This window comes from Sphaerodactylus townsendi, linkage group LG02, assembly GCF_021028975.2.
Source record: "Sphaerodactylus townsendi isolate TG3544 linkage group LG02, MPM_Stown_v2.3, whole genome shotgun sequence".
NCBI classification, from domain to species: Eukaryota; Metazoa; Chordata; class Lepidosauria; order Squamata; family Sphaerodactylidae; genus Sphaerodactylus; species Sphaerodactylus townsendi.
The window spans coordinates 67,988,746-68,004,159 of record NC_059426.1 but is presented as its reverse complement, the minus strand read 5'-3'; the positions used below and the strand labels follow the sequence as shown (position 1 = coordinate 68,004,159).

General features: G+C 48.3%; 1 protein-coding gene across 2 annotated transcripts in view; it reads right to left on the bottom strand.

The window, feature by feature from the left end:
• ASIC4 (acid sensing ion channel subunit family member 4) overlaps positions 1-15,414 on the bottom strand; it is a 95,499-nt gene that overhangs the window by 23,558 nt on the left and 56,527 nt on the right. The window contains exons 1-3 of one of the 2 annotated variants that reach the window (XM_048484342.1): positions 6,156-6,746; positions 1,499-1,643; positions 343-470 (exon numbers count right to left, since the gene is read on the bottom strand). In XM_048484342.1, coding sequence (XP_048340299.1) covers positions 343-470; positions 1,499-1,643; positions 6,156-6,746 — 864 coding nt within the window. Of the gene's footprint in view, positions 1-342; positions 471-1,498; positions 1,644-6,155; positions 6,747-15,414 lie in introns of those variants that run through there. The other variant, XM_048484343.1, reaches the window with a different exon arrangement.

Here is a 15,414-nt window from a genome sequence, read left to right as displayed (position 1 = left end):
AAACAGATCAGTGAAGAATTCTATGCTTTTCTGTTCCAATAAAATTCAAGGCTGCATCCAGGGTGGTTCCTTTGTAGGATGCTGTCCTAACTTTATTAAAACAGCCATAAAGATCTTACCTTCAACAGCTCCTAGGAGGACTCTGGGGAAAGAACTGTTCATTGAAGGGAATAATGCTTTATCTTTGCCTCTTTCAGCATGGCTCATTGCTTATATCCACTACTTTGCAACTATGTGAGGCACATCTCCCTGCAGCCTTCACCATCCTCAAAAGGCACAGTCTCCATCCGGCCTGCTTTTCCTGCAGGTGGAGCCTCTGCCACCCTGCCCAGTGCCTCTTACCCGCTGCTCCTGGCAGGACACAAAGGTCTGGAAACCAGGGGAGACTCCAAACCCCAACTGGTGGATGTAGGGCGGCTCATCCTGGCTGTGGATCTGTACCCGAATGCCAGCTTCAAATGACGTCTCATCTACAAGAGGAAGAAACGGGAGCCACAATGATGCCTCTGCCAGGGCTTGGTGGAATAAATTTACCTATGAATATGATATCCATGCCGTTCTTTACATCCGTGTGTCCCCATCTTTCACAGGTACTGTAGGAGCTGACACTTTTTGCCTTCTCAAGAGATCAGTTTGTTGCCAAATATTAAACACACTCAAGAAACACACAAGTTCAGTTATGCAACCATTTTTGAAATTTTCATAGGGTCAGGACTACCTGTCTGAGCGCACAAAAACACCTGATTCTTGGTGTCTGATGTGATTTAGAAAAGGGAGGAGGAGGAGGAGGAGTTGGAGTTATATCCTCCCTTTCTCTCCTGTAGGAGACTCAAAGGGGCTTAAAACTCCTTTCCCTTCCCCCCTCACAACAAATACCCTGTGAGGTAGGTGGGGCTGTGAGAGCTCAGAAGACCTGTGACTAGCCCAAGGTCACCCAGCTGGCCGGCGTGTGTTGGAGTGCACAGGCTAATCTGAATTCCCCAGAGAAGCCTCCACAGCTCAAGCGGCAGAGTGGGGAATCGAATCCGGTTCGTTGAGATTAGAATGCACCTGCTCTTAACCACTACGCCACTGCTGCTAATTAAGCAAGCTAATAAACTGAGTAACAAGCCTGTGATCATACATTCATTTTTAATATTTGAAATATGGTGATAATTGAACCTGTATGGCTAATGGATCCTTTTCTTAGGTAATTTTTCTCTCCCATTCAACTCTAACTCTGAATAGGGAGATGAACTCTAGCCACTGCACGTCCTTGAGTGACCCGTTACTCATCTGCATCCTGCCACTGACATAACTAGCCACCCAGCTGAGCACTAATAGGCATTGGTGCTGTCAGTGATGCCTGTGATATCATTCAGGAAGAATCTGGAACCAGAGGAGAGAGGACCAGGGCAGGCAAAGAGGAGGGAAGCTTAGTGAGTGGGGATGCAGACTGCCACAACGCCTGTGGAGTGTCCTCTCTTCTGTCTCCACTCAGCACCATTGCTGCTCTTACTAGTCTCCCTCCAGATGGGCAGATATTCTTCCTGCTGGATGTCCAACATGATCTCCAGCCCGTTGCCCATTCCACTCTGGCGCGTCACCCGTGGTTTGTTTCGGTCAGCGTTGAACGTGTAGCACTTCCCATAGCGTGTGTAGACCTGCAGAAAAACAGGAGATTGATTGTAGGGGGCTGTCAGGATTCATCAAGCATAACAAATAGCATGAAAGTCAGGCTGACACCAATTTCATGAGGTCAAGCAATGGACACGCATGGTCTCCTGAACCTTTGGGGATAAATCAGAATTATTTTCAAGTCTGTTGTCTTTGCGGAGTCCAGAAATGCACCTCGATCACCTTCGTTTGGGACCCTAAACAGAACTTACAGTTTATGTCAGAACGAGCAAGCAATTTATGAAGGTGGATTACAACAGTGGTTCCCAACCTTTTTCCGCTTGTGTACCACTTGTGTACCCCTTAGCAAAATGTTTGTAATTGATACAGGTCCATTCTGCACAGCACAAAAAGGATGTCTGTGGAATGTCTTAAAAAGAGGCACCCCCCCCCCCCCCCCACACACACACACATACTATCTGTTCACTCCACACATCCAAAATACGACATCTGGGGGATGTCTCCAAAAGATGCCGCTTCGGGGTGCTTTCCAGACAGCAGAGGTGTCAAAGGCAGGGAAAGGCTGTTTCCCGCTCAACTGTTTTGCTCTCTGTTCAGTTTCACCCTCAGCTTGCAGCCCGACATTTTGTGTGCAGCTGAAGGGATTCGCCCCACCACCATTTGCTGAAGGCAGCCCCAGAACATTTGCTCTGCAGTCTCCAATTCTGGGTGCTTTTTCTGCCCCAAAAGTACATAGTTGTGTACTCCAGCTGGTCCTGTCAATTCCAGCAATATATAGTTTTCCTTAAAAAAATATTAGAGGAGCTCTCTTCGTAGCTACACAGACACACATATGAGAATCTTAGCTGCTCGGAAGACGGGTGTGCCACCCATCAAAAAGCAACTGATTGGCCTGCCCTCTGTGGACCAACTTAGTTTTTCTGTACAGTAATAAAAAAACTTGAAAAAGAAAAAAAACATTGAAAACAGCAATACAAAACCCAGCTGGAAACCACTTCAACCTCCCAGAATGCTCAATAACAGACTTTAAACAGACTAACATGAACTACTACTGCTAGTTCTCTGGAATGCTACCGGTACTTAATAGAATTCAGCATTCAGCCTGCACAGTTTCCTAAATCAAGAGGGAGCAGAGCCAAATAAATGAGGGTGGCAAAACTGAACGGAGGGCTAAATCCACATTACACGCAAACATGAGTACCTGACCTCCCCACTCTATTTTTAAAAGGAGAGAGAGGGGAAAGAGAGAGAGAGAGAGAGAGGAAAGGGAGTCAAAAAGAGATGGAGAGGAAGCAGAGAGAAACCAAGGGGGAGAGATTCTGCCAGCACCCCCACACCCCACAGTCTCTCATGTGGCAGCTGAGTAAGACTCCCCCCATGGCCTGAGCTGAGAGGCCCAACCTTGGCACCCAGCCCTGCGGGAAGCTGTCGAGTGGGGGCGGTTGTTGATGGGTGCATCTGGGCTGCGGAGGAGGCTGGCCAACATTGTTGCTGGGCCTCTGTGAGCAATGATAGGCCGAGCTTCCCTGTGGATTCCTTTAATGTGCTTTTCAGGAGTGCACCAAGTAGCATGTATGCAGTCACCCACTGATGAATGAAGAGGCCCCAAAATGGCACCCCGCCTCCCCGCAGCCCAGGGATACCCATTGCCCCCCCCACACCTGACAGTGTCCCAGGGCTCTGAAAATCCTCTTCTTCATGTCCCCCTCTGAAATAAGCAGTCACACTATCTTACACAGGATCTTCGTCAGGCACAGTGTGCTCCCCCTCCCCCCCACTCGCTAGTCTTGCAGACTGCTTTGACACCCACCATTGAAAATTATGCCTCACTTCATCTCGGGGGTGGCATCTGACTGATCCTTCCCTCCTGCACTGATCAAAAAAGGTGGGGCCTGGGAGTTTCCTTGTGCAGTTTAAGGAACGTTGGCAAGGGCCTTTTGCAGGGCGCACATGAGCACCTTTTTCCTCCATTGGGTAATTTTTTGTGTACCCCCAAACGCTCTGTTGCGTATCCCAGGTTGGGAACCACTGCTCTATAGGATTACTGGAGAGAAGCAAATTTATTTTATTTTATGGAGGCTTAGCCTATTTTTTTTATTTTCATTCTCAAATGTCAGTTTCTTACCAGTACAGTAAGAGCCAGGATTGGGACTGTGTCATGAGCTGCCCAGTTCTGGCATGATTCTGCCATGTCTCCTGGGCCACGTGTGGGATCCTCTCACCAATGACTGATTCCTCCCTGGGACTGTTATGTTTTTCGTCTTTAAGTTTCGCTTTCCAGGTAAGGCCTAATCTGCTTATTAGTCACCTGCTGGATTTTGCACTTAAAGGGCTAGGGAGTACAGGTTGCTTTGACTTAGTGAAGGCCTAATGTCTCCTTCCCGTGAGATAGGAACAGTGGTGGGATTCAGCAGGTTCGCACCACTTTGGCAGAACCAGTTGTTAAAATGGTGCTTGTAAACAAACAGTTGTCAAATTATTTGAATCCCACCACTGGATAGGAGGGGTACTGTTCCCCCTTTGGGAACTGATGCTGAGGGCGTGTTGTTGTGTGATGTGGAGAGCATGGAGAGGTGGCATGGAGACGGTATTATGTATGTTCCTTTGGCACTTGATCTTTAGTTCTGCCAATAGAAGTCTAAATGCCTTTCCTGATGCTGTTTCCAATAAAAGAAATAATCTGAACACAAAGTCTTGTTATTGAACAGTCCAGGGGTATAACAGATTGCCACAGAATCCAAATCTATTGCAACTGTGAGTTTTTCCTGGGTCAAAGGAATCTCCATCCTCCAAAGGAATCTCCAGTACCTCTGAAAATTCTCTGCTTCTCACCCCCCACTTCCAAAAAAGAAAAAAGAAATAAGCAAAGCCACATTAATGTTTCCAGCTCAAGGTTCTTAATGCCTTCCTTCCCTTCCTTCCCTTCTGTGTTTTCTTTTGCTATTTTTTTTGCTACAAAGTGAAGTCCAACCAACCAAGGTTTCCCATCCATGATGATAAACACTCATAAACAACCATTCCAAAAGTATGATTTTAGAGAAGCAGTGTTTTTATGGCTTCTTTTCATTTTTTGGCTTGTATAACATGGCTGGTAAGGAAATTATTTTTGGGAAGGCTCAGCAATAAAGTGCAGAAGCACCATATCCATGTAGAGATTCAGTCTCTGTCATGTCCAGTTAAAGGATATCAGGAAGCAGGTGATAGGAAATACTTCTGGGGCTTGAGAACCCTGCACGGCCACTACCAGTCAGAGTAACAATTCTGAGCTAGATGAACCAGTAGTTTGGTCGTTTCCACATGGCAAAATTATACCTGTGTACCACCGGGGTTTTTTTTATTATTTTAATCTATTTTATCCCAGGGTGTCTGTTCACATGGCTGCCCGTTTTTTGAAGGAATCCAGTGAAGACCAGGAGGAAATACTTCTGTATTTACATTACAAGCATATCTGAAAATACCCGATATCCCGCATTCTGATTGTTTTTGAGTGGCAGCTGCAAGCATATCTGAGCATGCCCAGTGTCCTGAGTTCTGATTGTTTTTGAGTGGCAACTAGAATGAACATCAGGCAGGGAGATCAGGCGGCTGGGCAGGAAAAATACACTGGTCCTACTCCCGTGGTGTCAGCCTGTGATTTTTTTAAAGGACCGCCAATTTGATGGTTTTTTAATACCCTGGGAGGAGAAAGGTATCGTGGGGCAAACCCGCTTTAGGACCGGGAACTGTGCAAACATCTCAGCTGCACAGGGATACTTTTCTTGCTCAACCCAGAATATTTTGACCGTGCAGAAACAACCTATGACACAATGTTATACATTCAGGTATACTGGACATAACAAAGGCAAGATTAAAAAAACCCAATGGATCTGGATGAGGGGTATCTGGCATTGTTTCTAGGGAGAATGGAAGCCCTGAATAGCCACTGAAACCTCTTAGGGTGTCATAGTCACTTTGGGTCAGCCATTAAGTTCATGGGACTCTTAACAGAGCAACTAACACTTTCATACCAATAGCATCTAGATGTCACTGGTGCTATTTTCTGTTACACCAGTTGGGAAAACAGTCATGACATGATCAAGAATTGGTAGCAATAGTCTGCATGATAAATCAAGAGATTTTCTCTGCCAGTAGAAGGAATATTTTCCTTCCTCGAGATAGGAGACAATTGGAGCCAGACATCTAGACAGTTAAGGTCCAAGATGCACAGGAACCACCATTGCCTTCCAGGGGACAGTCTGTACCTGAATCCTTAGGGCACATAATAAGATTGCACTCTTCTATTCTGGAATAAATATTCATTGGATCATATCACTCAATTCAATTTGCTAATGCAAATGAAAATCACAGCATTCCCTAACAGACATGCATTTAAAAAAACAAACTCTCCTCTTTATAGCTCATCTTTTCTACTGCATATATAAAGGGAGATGAACGTATTTTAGGAGTTAACCAAGTGATTTTACATTATCCTGGCTATGCATCCTGGCTGCCCTTCACCTCTCCTCCCCAGGACAGAGTAGAGAATCGAAGCCACTCACAGGGGTGAAATCCTGGGGCCCGCAAGGCTTGCCCTGGAAGTGACACTCCAGCAGCATGTCCTCTAGCTGATGGCCCATGCGGTGGAAGAAGCTTTCCATTGTGTGTGGTGAGAGGCGTGGTGGCAGGAACCGCGAGTAGTTGGTGAGGTAAGTAAGCCATGGGCGTTGCTCTTCTGGCAGCTCCTCCAGGAGGGTGGGCAGCAGAGAATGGTTCTCATAGGTCAGCCCCAGCCAGTGGCCTACTGAATACAGATCAGGCCTCGTGAGCTGCAGGAAGCGTGCCGGGTTGTAGTTGCAGAAGGTGACTGCAGGGAAGTGCAGCCGGGGAGCCGACAGCATGTGCGCCCTGGTGTGGACAGGCTTGGAGCGCAGGTATTGTACCCGGTTGGTTGACCATGTGAACAGCAACCCCAGTGATACCAAGATGGCCCCGCTCCAGAGGAGACGCTGTGTCCATGACTGCTGCCGTGAGCCCATGTAGTGCAGCCCGTGAAGCTTGGTCAGGCGCAGGAAGTGGGTGGTCACTTGGGTCAGAGTGGCATCCTCTTTGGGCACAGGAGGAGACCCCTCTGGGCAGCAGGACAGTGTCATCTTCAGCACCTGGGAACTGTCGGGTTCAACAGATGCTGCTGGGAAATGTGGATCCTTGAAGTCAGCTTTGCCTGGGGGCTTCTCTGAAGGGAAGCCAAGATCCTTGTCTGCAATGTTTTGCTTTCTGCAGAGAACCCACAGTTCCCTGCACAGTGTGCCAATTGTGTCAAAAGCTCCTGGCTGCTCTGTGATTAGAGAGGGGAGGGGCAGATCCCAACATCAGCACCCTCCCCTTGCCCTTAATTCCTCAATCATCCTTACCAATCTCAGAAGGGAGGAAGCTGAAGGTACTAGCAGACAGTCCTTCATCCCCATGAGTGGAGGGAGGTGCTGCATGCATCATCCTGAAACGCTTTGCACCTTTAATTAGGGACATCATATTTGGGTCATTATTTGGGTCCTGCACTCAAAAAAAACACCTGCCAATCAGGACCTTTCTAAGATGCATACCCAAGAACCTGTGCCCTATGCATTAATAGAGTGAACCGCCATGACGGCTGTGTCTAAATTGCTAGGTCTGAGTACTAAATCTCTATCTTCGTGGCTCCAATGGATACTGTGCCTGCCTGTCAAAATCAAATCTCCTATAACCCTGTCAAATAGAATGTAACCTTAATTAATCCCTTCAATACCTCTCTTTCCACATTCTCTGATGCAGGGCCCAGAAAATCCCTCCCCCCTCCCCTGCCATGTTATTCACCAGAATCACAGCCAACAGCACCCTTTAACCAATGGCACCGTCAACATGCAGGACTGGGGCATTTGCAGTGCTCAAAGGGGACTACTGTCAGTTTAATGCGGATATCATGGCAGCACTGAAGCTTTGTTTGCAAGCATTATATGCAGTGGCAGCCTCTCTATTGGGTCTCCTCTCCAACATCAGGCAGAGCAGACTACTGGATTCTCAGTAGCTTCTTTAGGAATGTCAAGAGCCAGAAATGATTTCGCTCTGTTCAGTTGAGCACATCAAGCAGTGTGTGGTAAAGCACACATGTATTCAACAGTGTGTGCTCCCCATGCTATTATGGTGAGTAGAACAGAGCACTACTGCGCTCTGAGAGTCCCATCTGTACAGTCTGGGATTGTATATAACACACTAGGATGGACTACTGCATGCTAGGATGGAATGCTGCACATTGAGGCTAGGATGGATTCCTGTCCTCATAGGTACCATGTTATTATGAGCTGGGGTAGAACACTGAATTCTGGGAATGCCACCTCAATTGTTTGTCTGGAAATACCATCTCAGTTGTTTGGGATACAATTAACCATAGTGGCAGAATGGAACTTCCATGTTTCAAGATGTACTGCGCCTCAGATTACCAGAGATTGGACAGAGCAATGACAGTTGTTGAATTTCAGCATTGCTGACTTTCTGGTCTAGGGTGAAGCAGTGAACCTTAGCCTTGTCATTCTTGTGGACGGCACCATTCAGGAAGGCCCAAGGAATGTAATTGTGTTTTCATCCCATATGATCTTGGTCTTAAAGGTGAGGCCTTGAGCATTTTGCTCATTATCTTATTCAGACAACAAACTCCTGTCCCTCTTTTTTTGCCAGCTGAAATAAACTGGCATCACATATTAGCGAATGTTGTAGTATTCTATGGACATGGTCATCCTGGCGAGAAACATGCAAACCTGAGGTTATTGTGCCACATCCATGCATTATGCATTCTCTGCCACTCTACTATGTCAACCAAGCACAGTCTGCATCCTACACCTTTCTCATCATTCCTTCCTTTCCCTCCCATGGCACTCTGACCCATTCATCCCTGGGGAGTTTCAGGGCCACCTTGCTCTTTTGTTTTCATTTTAGCTAGCTGGTCACAGAATCCCCAGAGCAACCCTGTCAACTGGAAGCACTCTCTAAGCACTTAGTAGCTTGGACAGCTTTTGTACCTGGTGGGGATGAAGGCTGCTGGGGGATGGAGCTCCACTTTGCAGTCAGCGTGGCCCACAGAAGATGACTTTTAGTGTGGGCTGTTGCTTCTGTCCTCTCAACTGCTCATCCATCTACCTTCCATTGCTACTAGTTAAGAGCTTGCTCAACAATCTGCCATTCACAGCAGAAGAATTTGGTGAATGCAGATCTGCACCCACCCCTTTGTTACAGTGCAGTGGCAGAAAGGCATCAAAGATGGAAGAGGTTATTGCATATTGCTGGCATGCCTGGGTCTTTGCTCAAGTGTCCTGAGGAGAAATTCTGACCTTTGAAAATAGACCATGAATTATTGTGGTGCCATGGAGGAACAATGTCAGAAGTTGCCAATTGGCCATGCTGGCAGGGGCTGATGGGAATTGTAGTCCATGAACATCTGGAGAGCTGCAGGTTGCAGATCCCTGGATTAAAGGGTCCAGAGACAAAGGACTGGTACTACCATCTGTGGTCTCCCCAGCCATATCAGAGCCAGCACATCTCTGTCTTTTGAGAGGCATCCAAATGATGGTGCACCCAAGAATCCTTTCTACACCCCCCCTTGTTGGCCATGCTCTTTCCTGCCAAACAATGAAGAGGCTTCCTTGGTCAAGTAGCTGGAGAGCACCCAAAAGATGGGACTTGACCTGGTCTACCTGATACCGCTGCTTGTTGAGATACCTCCCCCATCATTCTTACACATGTACTTCAGCTAGTTGCCTCATACTGTGCACACCAAGATGTCTGTTGTTTTCTAGATTCTTGGACAGAGAAAATGTGTACATGCCCGTATGTGTGTGGGGGGAGGGGGAGGGGGCAGGGTAGCCCAAGATTGTTACAATTTCTTCCCTATTACAATTCACTATGCTTTGCTCCTACCTATAATTCCTGGATCTCTGATGTCTGATGAGCCAGAGAACTGAGTCAGCATTTTTGATAATGACTCAGCTTCTTATTAGACCCTGAGAAACACTGGAAGCCTTGCAGTGCTGACTGCGGTAAAGCCAGGATACGCTGGCCTCTCCTCTAGCCATAGCATCTACTTCCCTACCATTGTCACAGTTCCTTCTTTATCAAAGTAAGGCCTGTGGTTCTGACCATCTGGGGCTCGCCCAGTGGTCTCCATATTGGCAGAGCCAAGCTTTAAATGACAACCTACTCTGGAGTCCCCTGCGTCAGTGCAGGAGACCATGAAATGCACTTTCTTTTTCACACAAGGAGAGAGACGAGGCCCACTAAGGGAATGAAAATGGGACACCCTTAATCCAAAGCTTGCTGCATGGGTATTTCATATGTCCACAGGAATGATGGGAGGCTATCACTCCATGAAGCAGGGTGATGCATGATAATATTTTGTGAAAGGTAGTGAAGAGGATCATGAAGGCAGAGATGCCAACCACCAGGCGGAACCTGGGGACCCCCCATAATTACAGCTCCAGACTACAGAGATCAGTTCTCCCGGAGAAAATGGTTGTTTTGGAAGGGGGACTCTCTGGCATTGCGTCCCACTAAAGTCCCTGTCCTCCCCAGGCTTCATCCCCAAATCTCTATCAGTTTCCCAACCTGGATCTGACAACCACCCCCCAATGGCCAGGTGGGGCCTCGCAACCCTGGATGAAAGGAAGTGGGCCTAACATCTATCCTCGAGTATCAGCGAATCTCAGCCCACAACATTCCCCTTGTCAGGTTTTGTTCAACACCTGCTGCCCTCTTCCTCCCTCCTCCAAGGCCTTCCTGTCTGTTTTGGTTGTTCCTGTCATTCCCGGAGGCTCTCAAGTGGCTGCCTGCCAGCGTGCCCCCTGTCTCGTTTGCAAGTTGCCTAACGAGCCCTTCCTGATTACACACTCCACTCATTACCACCCTAATTCTGCATCACAATTAATTGTGGTAATTAATAAATATTGATTACAGCCAACAATTGGAACTGATCTCCCTCAGTAATTAAGCACTGCAGATGCACCAGCCCCCTTTCTGCCTCTAACCTTCCTTTCCCCTTCAGGCTGTGGGAGACGGCGCTTCTCTCCCCCCCACCCCATCGCCCGAAATCCTAAGGGTTGTGAGGTGCCGGCCATGAAGAAGACCTTAGAGCGATGCCAGTGAGGTGCTAGCTATGACGGAGATCTTGTTCACCCACTAACAAGAAGTGTATGACAGTGACAGATAGGCCAGAGGCCTGTTTTGAAAAATTGTCCTGGAGCTGACAGGCTGCCAACTTTTCCTCCTCACAGAGATCCTGTGCCTGTGACAGCTGTGCTGTAAGCAGAGATCAGGACTCTTCAGCAGCTGAACTTCTTGCCAGGCAGCTCTTAAAGACAAAGGACTTTCATCAGAAACAAAACTTGCCAACCCTGCTTTCAACACTAAGTTAGAGTTGCCAACTGCTTGGAGAAAAGAAACCCCTGTCCCCTTTAATAGAAACTTAATGAGATGTTCTTTAGCAGTTGATGTTATTTACCTCCATGTCAGGAAAGGCTTCAGTTGCCCATTTCCACACATTAAGCTTCTCTTAAAGCAGTGGTTCCAACCTGGGGCATCTGAGGGTTTGGGGAAAAGTAACAGAGGGGAAAAAATGCATGCACCCTGCAAGAGGCAACCCTCTTCCAAGGTACCCTAAGCTGTGCCAAGAATCTCCCAGGGTCCAACTTTTTTTATCAGTGCAGGAGGGTGGGATCAATCAGATGCTGCCCCTGAGAGGAATTGGCAGGAAGTGATGCATGGCTTCAGCCTTGTGTGTTGAAGTAGTCTGCAGGACTAGCAAGCTGGGGCAGCACGCTGTGGAGGTGCCTGAACAAGTATGAGGTAGGATGGCTTTGCAAATTTCATTTGGGGGGCACGGGGCAGAAACTTTCCGGAGGCTTCGGAGGCTGCCGGGCAGGGGTGGGGGTAATCGGTGGTCCCAGGCAGTTGAGAAGGCTGGGTGCCATTGTCCGGCCTCTCCATTCAACAACAGGTGAGCGGCATTTGTGCTCCTTTGGTGCTGCCTGAAAAGTTCACTAAAGGAACCTACAGAGAAGCTCAGCCTGCAGCAGTGGCGTAGGAGGTTAAGAGCTCGTGTATCTAATCTGGAGGAACTGGGTTTGATTCCCAGCTCTGCCGCCTGAGCTGTGGAGGCTTATCTGGGGAATTCAGATTAGCCTGTGCACTCCCACACACGCCAGCTGGGTGACCTTGGGCTAGTCACAGCTTCTCGGAGCTCTCTCAGCCCCACCTACCTTACAGGGTGTTTGTTGTGAGGGGGGAAGGGCAAGGAGATTGTAAGCCCCTTTGAATCTCCTGCAGGAGAGAAAGGGGGGATATAAATCCAAACTCCTCCTCCTCCTCCTCTTCTTCTAAATGGCCTATCTATGGTACCCAGCCACGTGGGAGGAGGCAACGGTGGGGTGGGGCAGGAGTTAAATCTGTCTCTCTGTTTCTTTCTTCCTTTCTGCTTCATCTTCCTCTGTCTCCCATGTCTGCATGTAATGTGGATTTAGCCCTCAGTTCAGTTTTGCTACCCATATTTCTTTGGCTATGCTCTTTCTTGACTTGGGAAACCGTGTAGGCTGAAAAGCTGAGTTCTATTGATTTCTGGACCTAACGTAAACTACTGGCCGAAGTGACTGCTCACCACTCGAGATGTTGTTAACAGTGGCCGAATTCCTATGCCGCCAGCGCTGCTCTCAGTAGCCGTGTAATTTCTGGCTAGTAGCGCCTGGAAGCTTCCCCATCGTCATTTCTGGCGCTTGCGCCTCGAGAAAGCACTACATCAAAAGGCGCCGTTTGGAAAAGCGCCAGGAATGACGCACGCTGAGGGGGCACGACAGCGGCAGCGTCGGGGCGGCTGCGTTGTCGCCGCCCCTGTAGTGGGGAGTGCCGGGGGACCCCACGCTACTTGCCTACAGTAGCACGGGGCAGAAGGTAAGAGGGAAAACGCCCAGTGTCAGGTTAGGGTTTGGAGACTGAGATTCAAATCCTTACTTCCCCATGGAAGCTTTCTGGGGACCCTGTACTATATTCAGGATAAAAATGACAAGAGATTTGTGAATTCATTTGCCATTTCCTGGACTGTCTTTGTTCTAGAATGCTCTGCTTGGGTCCTGGTGCCTACCGAGTTCTGTCCCCAAGGCACTCAGACCCAAGCGGAGCATTTTAGAACAAGGACAGTCCAGGAAATGGCAAATGAATTCACAAATCTCCTGTCATCTTTATCCAGAAGAGGATATAGCAGTGATGGCGAACCTTTTTGAGACCGAGTGCCCAAATTGCAACCTAAACCCCACTTATTTATCGCAAAGTGCCAACCCGGCAATTTAACCTGAATGCTCAGGTTTTAGTTTAGAAAAAAACGGTTGGCTTCCTCCGCCCCACCCACTCAAGCAAGGGCCAGCCTGCTCTAGCCTCCAGCAAGTCCCACCTCTGTGCCTCTCTAGCATCTCTGCCTCCTCTGCCTCCTCTGCGTCCCCCCTAGGGCAACAGCCACCTGGAGCACAGGCACCAGGCCCGCCAGCCAAGTCCTCCCTGCTCACCATGGTGCACGCATGTCATGCTCAGTGGCCCAGGCCAGCCTAGACGTGTCTGTGTGGGGGGTGATTTTCTACCCCCACATGACAAACTGTGTGCGCGTGCCCACAGAGAGGGCTCCAAGTGCCACATCTGGCACCTGTGCCATAGGTTCGCCATGACTGGGATATAGTCACATCCTCAGCCTCACCTACCTCACAGTATTGTTGTGAAGATAAAATTGAGAGGAGGAAGACAGTTTAAGCTGCTTTGGGTCCCCATTGAGGAAGAGCAAGTCATGGTATAATAAGCCAATAAATGATCCAGGTAGCCTGTTCCATTAGCTTTTAGCTGGCCAGCAGGGGCTGATGGGAATTGTAGTCCATGAACATATGAAGCGCCAGAATTGGACACCCCTGATTTAGCATATTCATGACCATCTTAAAACATCAACTCAACTGAGCCAATAGGAAGCAGAGGTTTCACTACTGCCATAATGTTCTCTGCACATAATGTTGCTGGCTTGTAGGCTGTATAAAACTGCACTTTAACACAGGGAAAATGAGAGAGGGAAATTCCCTGCGTCTGTAGTTTGCATTTTCACAGAAACAATTTATGTTCCAGAGAACCAACAGTAGTAGTAATTTGTGTTAGTCTGTTTAAAGACTGTGACTGAGTGTGCTGGAAGGTTGAAGTGGTTCCCCACTGGTTTTTGCATTTCTGTTTTCAATGTTTGGTTTGTGCCTATTTATTCTCTTCCATAGCAACAATTAAGACTGGCCAGTGTAAATGGCAGGAAGTCATTGCAAACAGAACAAATTTATTTCAAATTGCTTTTAATGCTGTGAGAATTAAGTATGCAATGGCTTGCTTATTTATGAAAACACGACTAGTATGTCAAAGCTCTGATATCGAAGACATTTTCCCTTGTCTTAGTACTCTTCGATAGGACCCATGCTATCATTTCTATTTCTCTTTTTGACAAGACACTTAATTTTCTGTTGCCATTTATAAATATGGAGCTGGTGGAAAGGGATTTCTTTTCGTATACCTCTATAAAAACATACTGTAGTAATCTGAATGCAGCTCCAGATTTAAGACTGTATCTTACATCAGCTGAACCTGACTTCAAAAAAACTAAGCGCCTCTAAACAAGCTCCAGGATCACACTGAACATTTGTTGTGTGTTTTATAAATATCAAAACATATTAAAGTTTTCAATTATTAACAAATTAAATGTAAAAAAATGTGATCAATTCATGCACAATGTAGTTTAATGCAGTTCCAGATTTAATATTGCATCTTGTATCAGTTGAACCTGATTTTAAAAAATGAATTGCTCAAAACAAGTTTCAGGGGGGCATTGAACATTTATTGTGTTTTTTAATAAATATCAAAACATATCGATTTAAATTGTTAATAAACTAAATGTAAAACAGTTAATGTAAATGCAATGAAGTTTCTATGTTAACCAGGGGCATACTGGCCACGGGGACATGTGGTGTCACATGTCCCTGGGCACAGTCCATTTGGTCACGTGGGGGGTGCAAAATCACCCCCATGCTCCTCTCCTTCCCCCCCACTGCACCCCCCCAAACTGCCCATTCGTGTGCCGCCTGCTCACTGGCTGTCTTCCTGGCCTCCCTCAGGCTGCGCTGGGGCTCCCCTCAGGCTGCTGTAAGGCACTGCGGGGAGGGGCTTTGGCAGGCGGGTGGCGGTGACCTGCAGGGTGGAGTAAGGTGGCGTTGGGGCTCCTCCTGGAGGCCACACGACTTCTGTCTGCTCGCTCCTCAGTGCTGGGGCCAGCAGAGCCCTGGCAGGGCAGCTTGGGGGGGGGGGAGGAGGCGTGACTGCTGGCAAAGATACCCCGACTGCCGGCCCCCACTCCATGGGGGTGGGGGCTTGAACAAGGCAGGCGCAGCCTCCGATGAAGGTGGGGAAGCCTGACAGTAGCCAGCACTGGGCCAGGAGCCTGCCAAGGGGTGCCCCTTGACTGGCTTGTGTCAGGTCTTCTGGCCCAATGCTGGTTGCTGCCACCTGCTGGACCTCCACCTCGATTGGAGGCTGTACCTGCCTCAGTTGAGGGCCTCCCTTGAGGCAGGCGTAGCCCCTGATCAAGGTGGGGGGATGACAGCAGCTGGCGCCGGGAAGAGAGCCTGCCGAGGGGTGCCTCTCGATGGGCCTGTAGCAGGCTCCTGGCCCGGCGCCGGCTGCTGCCACCTGCCGGCCCTCCCACAGATAGGCCATTTATTGCTGGTATGCCTTTGAGGTTAA